A 9361-nucleotide genomic window follows, 5' to 3' on the forward strand; every position below is an offset into this window, starting at 1 on the left:
GTAGATGATTGGATGGATAGATGGTGGATGGATGAGTGGATGGAGAGACGGGTGGACAGATGATTGAGTTGAGAGGAGGAGTAGATGGTTGACTGAAGGGGTAAATAGGTGGATGGGTGGATGAGTGGGTATGGAGATAGATGGATAGATGCATGGAGGGATGACAGAGCTGAAGAGTAGACATGGATAGATGATTGGTTGAGTAGGTGGTGGGGTTGGTGGAAAGATGGTTGGATGAGTTGCTAAAGAAGTAGGTGATCACTTGGGTAGGTAGATGAATAGATTTTTTTAAGTGGATGGATGGATGGATGGATGGATGGATGGATGGATGGATGGATGCACATCTAGTATGAAGTTGACCATTTTGAGGGTTCACATACTTGGCTACAAATCACTGAGGAGGAGGAAGTTTTCAGGGCTCCTCACCTAAGCTGGGCCAACCAATGGGGTGGCTGCTGCAGATAGAATGCTATCTCTCCTTGATGTCTTTCTTTTGCCCACCAAACTCCTTTACCAAAAATGCAGTAGGCCTCTTGTAGCAAGAGAAACAGAAAACATTCATTCCTAAAGGGAGACTTTGCATGAACAGATGCAGCATCCTGCAGAGAAAGGCACCTTCCTGGACCATCAACAACTTGAGTTCATGTCTCTTGACTTCTGGCCACTGGTTTTCACACCCTGTCAGGAGCTGTGTGATTCTCAGGAGGCGCCAAAGAAGCACTTTTTGTACCCTACTAGCACAGACTTAGGAGGATGGACTGAGAGATGTGTAGTAGTTGTTAGATGTTGTCAAGTTGACTTGGACCACTGTACAATGGAATAGAACTGCCTGGTCTTGCACCCCCTGTGATCGGCTGTGAATTAGAACATTGTGAACCATAACATTTTCATTGGCTGATTTTCAGAAATAGATTCCCAAGCCTTTCTTCCTAGTCTATCTTGGGTTGCTTCAACTGAAACCTGTTTGATATCCTAGCAACACTCAAGCCTGTACTGTTGGCAGGTCATGCTTTACTCATTTTAAAAAATGAGTTTGTAAGGGAGCTCTGGTGGCCTAGTGGCAAGACGCTGCACTGCAATCCCAGAGGTATGCGGTTCAAATCCACCAGATACTCTGCTGGAGAAGGAGGGGGCAATCTCCTCCTGTACCAGTCAGATCTGATTTGACAGTACACGTAAATATAATACAATTTAAAAAAATGAGTTTGTGATTCAAGATGGTTAAGGTATTTGCCTGAGACCACATGGCCTTGTCTGCCCTTAACCCTGACCATGAAGGATTCTTTGCTCTCATGCTGGCCACCAGGGATGAGAGTGGATGGGACAATGACTGAGGCCAGAGAGAAGTGAAAAAAGGTAGACTGGGCAGTTGAGAATATGAGGGAGAGGCTGGAGTCCTATGTCCAGCCAGCCTCAGATCTGGAAGCTGATGGGTCGGGGAGAGTTCTCAGTTGCTTCCCCCCTCCCCTGTCATCCCTCATACAAAGGCCCCTCTCACACACATCCCTGTTAACTGGAATCTATGTCCACAGCATGTTGTCCAGCCTGAATGAATGGCTGTGGCAAGAGAAGTTCTGGCTGCCCACCAACTACACTTGGGCAGACCTGGAGGACCGGGATGGTGTGGTCTATGCCCACCCTCGAGACCTGCTGGCAGTCCTGCCAATGACACTGGTCCTGCTGGCCGTGCGCATGTCCTACGAGAGGTGAGTGTCCCCTCCACCGCAAACATGTGACTCCATCAGCTATGTACCTCCTGGAGAACCTGCCCCTGAACTCCTGCTTCCAGCCCCAGCACCACTGCCCTATGCTGGGCTCTGATTCCAGGTTTGTGGGAACACTAGAAGCTGGCCTCATTTTCTAACACCAAGTGGGGAGGGGGCAGGTGGAAGCCTGCTAATCTAAGCTCATTAAGCAAATGAACTCCTGCTGAAGCCTCCTGCCTATGTGCCTGGGGACACTCCTGCCTCCATCCCATCACTCCTCCATTCTGACTTCTTCAAAGCCTTCCTTCCAATCTCCAATCTGTAAGAAGGAGAGAGCAGAGGCTCCTGTACCCACCACTCTCCTCATCACCTCCACCTTCAGTCTCTTGTTGTAATGAGGTGTCTCTGAGTTCGCACTGGCTCACAGCCGCCATGTGTTCAGGAGACCCTGCCCAATCCTGCAGGACCCTTACCATTGCTGCTGCCTTGGAGCCCATTGTTGCAACCACTTTGTCAGTCCATCCTGTTAAGGGTCTTCTTCTTCCTCACTATTATACCAAGAATAACCAGCCAGGAACCTAGGAAAACATACATTGGATGTCCACTCAAGAAAACTGAAAGCTATTTTGTTATCTCCTATGCTTCTTCTCTTAGTTGTTTTAGAATGACGGATCCGTATACCTCAGCTGAAAGTTCATAAGTAAATATCACTCATTCATTGCTACCCACTTGGAACCAGCTTAGGCTGACACTCCCTCTGCTGAGTTTTCATTTCAGTGAGAAGTTGAGAATCCATCAGCAAAAACTTGGAAGAGGTGTGGTTATAGCTCTGTGACTTATGTCACAGAAACCCAGTGTGGGCAGCAGCTATGGTTGAATCAGACTTGATGGCAGTGAGCTTGAGATTTTTAAAATCACAGGAGGAGACTGTCCTTCTTTTCTCTTGAGGGGCCCCTGGTGGATTTGATCCTTCAGAGAGGTGCTGCGTTTGGGTGAGCAATGCAACGCCCTACAGGCTACACCACCAGAGCTCCCCATGTAAGTAAACAGACCAGTGCAATCAGGGCAATGCCTTCCCCAACTCTAGCAAAGGCTCTGTCCTGTGAACCCTTCCTTTGTGAAATGATAAAAAAAGAGGCTCATGCAGAGTAAGCACCTGCTGAACAGTAATGTTATTTGGACCTGGAAGAAGACAGAAATTCTTACCAGGGAAGCAAGCTATCCAGAGCAACTAGGTCTTTATGCAATTAATTTTAAAAAGAGAAAACTCAGTCTAACTCTTATAAAAATGTCTAGTAATTCAGGATTATAAGGTGAAAGGAAAAAGTTTTCAAAGCTTAAATTTTAACTCTGGAAGTGTAAAGCAATTAAAACTGGATTAGGCAAAGCAATTCATGGGCAGTTTTCCCCCTACTTTACTACCTCTGACAGTTTTGTTTGTTACTGCCAAAGTTTGCTTTCTGGTTCTCCTGAGAATTATGGTGGAATGATTAGTCACCATTGCATGTGAGTTGATTTTATTTGGCCTCCTGTTTACAAATACCTTGCCAGAAGGAGCATGGTGCTGTGAGCGCAGGAATTGTGGCAAGCTTTTGGAGTCGACTGCTTTTCCGGGCATGTGTTTGTTACATGCAGGTTTGCTCTGTCCCCAGGAGCGAGGCTAGCCAGCCTGGGCCTAGGGTTTGAGCCAGGAGGCAGCCTAAGCCCAAAGGCAGCTGGGAGAGGAAGCAGCCATGTTGTTCTGGTTGGCTCCTCCCAGGGTCTTGGAAGTTCTCGTTGCCAGAAGGAGCATGGTGGTGTGAGGGCAGGAATCTTGGCAAGCTTTTGGAATCGACTGCTTTTCCGGGCATGTGTTTGTTACGTGCAGGCCAGGAGGCAGCCTTAAGGCGTTGCTGTACATAGGTAACTCGTGGTTGCTGTGATGCTGAAGACTGTGACAGTGATGTGCCAAACGTGGTAATGGTCACCCATGATGGACAGTGTTGGCTGGAGCTTCCCGACTAAATCAAGCCTGGAAGCAGGAGCGGCATCCACTTCCGAAATGGCTTGCCTCCGGAAACTCTATGTACGAACAGTGCTCAGGCTGTTCATTCATAGGGTCGCTATGAGTCATCTACAACTCGATGGCACCAAACAACAACAACAAAATTTACAAATACATTTGATCACTAGTATGGGGCTAGAATCCAGGTTGCAAGTCTTCCGGAATATCTGGATTCTACAGAGGCTGGTTTTCTCATTCTGGTGACATAAAAGTGGACTCTCTTCAAGTGTTCAGATCTTTAGTTCATAGGCTTGCTATGAGTCGTCTATGAGACGGCACTTAACTACAGTAATGAGATCTCTGTTGGCCTAGTAGATAGAAAGTTATGTTACCAAGCCATAGGTGAGTGACATTAATCTGTGGCCCTCCTAGTTTTGTTTTTGGCTAAATATTCTTCTAAGTGGGATAGCACTGCACTGTCCATTTGTAACTTGTGGTTGCTGTGATGCTAAACCCTGTGACACTGATGTGTCATATTAGATAATGGGGGAGCTCTGGTGGCCGAGTGGCAAGAAGCTGCACTACAATCCCGGAGGTGGATGGTTCAAATCCACCAGATGCTCTGCTGGAGAAGGAGGGACAATTTCCTCCTGTACCGGTCAGATCTGATTTGATGGTACATGCACAAAACATAATTTTAAAAAATTAGATAATGGTTATCCATGGTGGACAGTGTTTGGTGGAGCTCCCCAATTAAAACAAACTTGGAAGCAGGAGTGGCATCCACTTCCGAAACTATATGAACTTGGAGAAACAATTAAAATTATACAAGCGTTCAGGTCTTTCATTTACAGGGTTGTTATCAGTAGTCTACCACTTAATAACAACAACAATGATCTTCACAGCGGATGGTCCCTCCTGATAACATTTCTCAGGAGCACTCTAACTGCTTCCAAGACAGATTAGTTTCTTTTTGCATTTGTTATTGTATGCCTCCTCAAGCCGACTACTAGATGACCCTCCAGTGGCTTTTCAGAGGCAATATCACTCAGGAGGAGATTGCCCATCCTTGTCCTGCAGAGAAACTGGTGGATTCAAACCCCAAGCCTTTGGGTTGGCAGCTGATTACCTTTCCACTAGGCAGTCTATGATATAGGCAATACTCATTGCCACCATCAAAATTCGAAGACATCCATTCTTCCTTGGCCTACTTACTTGTTGTTCAGCACTCACATGAATGTGAGGTGGCTGAAAACATCACAGCTGGGATCAGGCCCACTTTAGTCGCCAAGGCAACATCCTGGCTTTTGGCACTTTGAAAAGCACGTTGGAGCAGATTTTCCCTATATGAAATGACTCTTGATTAATGGGCTTCCATGGATGGTGAGTATAGACCCAAGTAAAAGGACATCCTTGACAAGCCCCGTCTTTTCTGTGTCTCTTGATATTGTTTACTGGCCCAGTTGTGAGGGTGTTTTTTCCTTGATGATGACATTCACTCATCCATTGTCGTTGTGTTTAAACGGACCCATAGCTGACCCTGCATTGGGTTTTTGCAGCTGTAAATCACACGGCAAGAGATTGTTTTCTTTCTTGTGCAGAGTAGCTTGTGGGTTTGATTTTCCAGAGAGAAGAAGCCTTTGGGTTAAGAAGGCAACTCCTATGGACTGTGCCCTAGTTTTTGTCATGTGCTGTCAAGTACAACTGTTAGCGACCCTGTGAACAATGAATCTGAACCCTGTCCTATCTTGTGTGATCGTCTTCATCTCGGACACACTGAAGCCCATTGCTAAGTTACTGTCTACCCACCTGGCTGAGGGTCTTCCTCTCTTTGGCCAACCCTCCACCTTCCCAAGCATGACGTCCTTCTCCAAAGAACATTCCCAATAGCAACATGCCCCAAACATCCGAAGCTTCATCATCTTTCTCTGCAGGAGGGACTGTGGCTGAACCATCTCCAACACATATCTGTTCTTTGGGCCATCCATGGGATAGTTAGTGCTTTCTCCCATGAATACCACAGCTCAAAGACATCAACCGTTCTTCTGTGATCCCTAGTCATAGTCCAGCTCTCAGCAATACAAGAAGTGACTGAAAACACCATGGCATGAATAAGGCATGCCTGAGTCCAACAGAATATGGACATTATCTTACAATATCATTAATATTGCATGAGAGCAAAATATTGCTGAAGATCATCCAAAAACGACTGGAACTGTATGCCACTGTTGCTGTTGTTGTCAGGTGCCATCAAGTCAAGTATGACTCACAGCGACCCTACGAACAGCCAACATGAGTGCAGCCCTGTCTTGTGCCATCCTCATTATCTCTGACGGAGCCCACTGCTGAAGTTACCATATCAGTCCATCGGTTTAGGGGTCCTGCTCTCCTTTACCGTCCATCTTTCTAAGCATGATGTCCCTTTCTCGGGAATAGCCATGCCTATATGTCCAAAGTGTGAAAGACCAACTGTCACCATTTGTGCCTCTGCCTACACTTTTCCCACGACATATCTGTTCTTTTCCCAGTCTCTTGGATATTCAGAGCTCTTCTTCCACTCCACAACTCAAAGACATCAATTCTTCTGTCATCCTTATTCATTTTCCAGCTCTCTGATGCAGTACATTGACAGGGAACTACTAGAAGTTCATGCTAGTTGTAGAAGAGGCCACAGCGCCAGGCATATTATTGCTGATGTCGGATGGATCTTGGCTGAAAGGAGAGAATACCAGAAGAGAGTCAATTTGTGCTTTATTGACTATGCAAAGGCATTTGACTGAGTCAGTCATAACAAATTATGGCCAACAGTGAGAAGAATGAGAATCCTAGAGCCCTTAACTGTGCTCATACAAAACCTATACCTAGATCAAGGAACTATTGCATAGACGGAGCAAGGGAACAGCACCTGGCTTAAAATCAAGGGAAAGGGATTGCTTTTTTTCTCCATACCTATTCAATCTGTATGCTGAGAAAATAATTCATGAAGCTGCATTCTTTTTTTAATTATTATTAAATTTTATTCGTTTTAATGAACATTTACAGAGATTTTGGGTTCTCATTCATTCATTGTCGCACTGTTTTCTCTACCCTCCTCCCCAGTTCGTTCTTCCCCCATGTCTGTTTTAATTGTCCAATTGCCACAGTGCTTGTCAAAGCCAGTTCTGATTAATCTCCTTTGTCAGTGTGTCCTTTGCCATTCCCTATCACTCCTCCCTGAGAGAAACTTCACCCTGATTCATAAGGAAAAGGGGATGGCGTATTCGCATGAAGCTGCATTCTATAAAGAGAAAGGTGGCATCAGGATTGGAGGAAGATTCATCAACAAGCTGACTTATGTAGATGACATATCTTGCTGAAACTGAGGAGGATAAGAAATGTTTACTATAGAAGATAAAGGACTATAGCTTTTTGTCACTGTCCATTCCCCAACAACGAGCAGTGACACCCTGATGGGGTAAGCACAGGGAGACACACCACTCTGAGAGCTCAATTTTATTGGGGGCTGCAGCACACTTACATGTGAGCAAGTAAACAAGAATACAGGATAGGGTGGGCTTACAGATGTGGGATGGGTAGATTGGATAGAACATCAGCCTCGTGTGGACTGCTCCCAGCTCAACAGATGTGGCAGCCGTCTTCCCAGGTGGCGGGCTTTCTCAAGCCAGTACGGCCAACACAGGAGAGCTTTCTCTGCCCCATTTTAAAGGCCATTGGGAAGCTTGCACTTGTTCAGAGCTAGGCCATCTGTCCTGGCCACAGACCTTTCCTTCCTTCCCAACAGTCCCCAGCAACTCCTCCCTTTTTCTTTTAAATTCATTCAAAGAGGGGAAAGTCTCAGGTGTAGGGCCCCTGGTGTTTCTTGGGAGGAGGACAATACAATGGTGGTAAGGGTAGAAAGATTCTTCAGAGCAGCTGCTTGGGCATTCTGTGTTGTGAAGAGGTCTACAGCTGCTCTTGTAATGACAACTGGGGAGATACTAGAAAAAGTTAGAATTGCCGTAAATTGATTTTTGGATTGGATTGGGAGATGAATATAGGATAGTGAGGAGAGCCACAAACATATAGGAAATGGGAGGGAAGAAACAAAAACTTACAAAACCTGATTAGTTTCTCCTGCTGTGTCACTATTGATGGTCAAAGCAGGGATAAGCAGTATTATAAACACAGGACCCACTGGGTGTACCACTCCCAGTCAAGAGCTTGTTGGTTGAGTGCCTTCAGCATGTCAAAGGTGTCTGTGGAGTCGAGGGCTTCGACTTCCTTTTCCTCTGTCTCATCTTGTCGTGGACGCTCAAACGATGCATCTTCTCAGAAAGCAGGTTGGAATCGGACATGACAAGCAGGAACCCACACAGGATATAGTTTGTTCTGTGGGAAAATAAAAGCAAAACCTCTCCCAATGGTTGGTAAAGGATCAGACCTTTTCCATACTTGAGCTAATGGATCCTTCCAGGTAACCCATACTGGCAGCTCACTAGGAGTTGTATCTGAACACATATGGGAGGTTTTAAAAAAACTGCCCTCATCATATCTTTCTAATCTTGAGGGGTGTTTAAGCCTTAATGAATTAAGTTGTGCTTTCTCGCATGCGGATTGAGCTCCATCATCTCTCACAGCTGTCCTAAGTTCTTTGAACTCTCTCCCAGCACATGGCTATCACTGTAAAGTATGTTCAGGTGTGGGATATACGCCAACCAGAAACACTTGTGCCTCAGAGCTAGCGTCACACTGATCACACAATACCTTGTGTAAAGGACGCTCGGGTGTTGGGCGCACCCCAACAGAGCACACACGTAGCCCAGAGTTCTACCCAGCGTCTCACTGATCACACAACACCTCAGCCCAAGAATCTCCTATTTCTTCATTGCCTTCTCTATATTGTCCCGACCTGCTTTCTTTGTTTTCCTCAATTCTCGGGAGACTATAGAACAGGTGGTCCCCTGCCATAACAGTTTCTCTTTTGTTAACAGGGAGCGAGGTTTAAGCAGCTGATAGTACATTTCTTCTAATTATGCCCCAGTCTTTGTCAAAATCAGTTCTGATTGCTCTCCGTTGTCAGTATGTCCTTTGCCATTCCTTGTCATTTCCCCTGAGAGAGATTTCACCCTGATTCATTAGGAGATGGGGCGCCACATCCTCTTAACTACTTCCTGCTGGAAAAGGGCAGTGTAGGTCCCAGGGTGAAAATCTACTCTCACTACTCTAAAGCGCCCCAGGTTTGCACACTGAAGATGTGAGCAGCAGTAATCCAAGGGACGATATTAACAACTGTTGTCCAATAGGTGGAAGCTTGAGATTGTGTAAGTTTCACCTCCCTACTGTCTAACAGACACTAAGCACTTTACTTGAGGACCTTTTAAATTGCTTGCAGAATTACCCATGCTATAGCAAGGGAGCACTTGCCCGATAAGATGGATCTGTGTCAGGTTCCCTGCTCCCTGACAGGGGCAAGTGTGGAAAGAAGAAAGAATTTATTCTTGCTAACATGAGGGGTATGGAGATAGGATGCATCCCTGGCATACACCCTTCCCAATTTTGAACCATGCAGTGTTCCCTTGCTCTGTTCTGATGAATGCCTCCTGGTCCAAGTATAAGTTTCGCATTAGAACGATCAAGTGTTCTGGGATTCCCATTCTTCTCAGAGTCAGCCATAGTTTGTTAAGATCTACAC

The 9361-nt window shown here is 45.8% G+C and overlaps 1 protein-coding gene across 1 annotated transcript in view; it reads left to right on the forward strand.

Annotated features, from left to right (window-relative positions):
- The first annotated feature begins 1533 nt into the window (after positions 1-1533).
- LOC102876930 (ceramide synthase 4-like) overlaps positions 1534-9361 on the forward strand; it is an 18286-nt gene continuing 10458 nt past the window's right edge. Inside the window, exon 1 of the mRNA XM_006896338.1 lies at positions 1534-1706. Within this exon, the coding sequence (XP_006896400.1) occupies positions 1534-1706 (173 nt within the window). The remainder of the gene's footprint in view (positions 1707-9361) is intronic.

Source organism: Elephantulus edwardii, unplaced genomic scaffold, assembly GCF_000299155.1.
Source record: "Elephantulus edwardii isolate Elephantulus edwardi_28Jun2011 unplaced genomic scaffold, EleEdw1.0 scaffold00185, whole genome shotgun sequence".
In the NCBI taxonomy this organism is placed as follows: domain Eukaryota; kingdom Metazoa; phylum Chordata; class Mammalia; order Macroscelidea; family Macroscelididae; genus Elephantulus; species Elephantulus edwardii.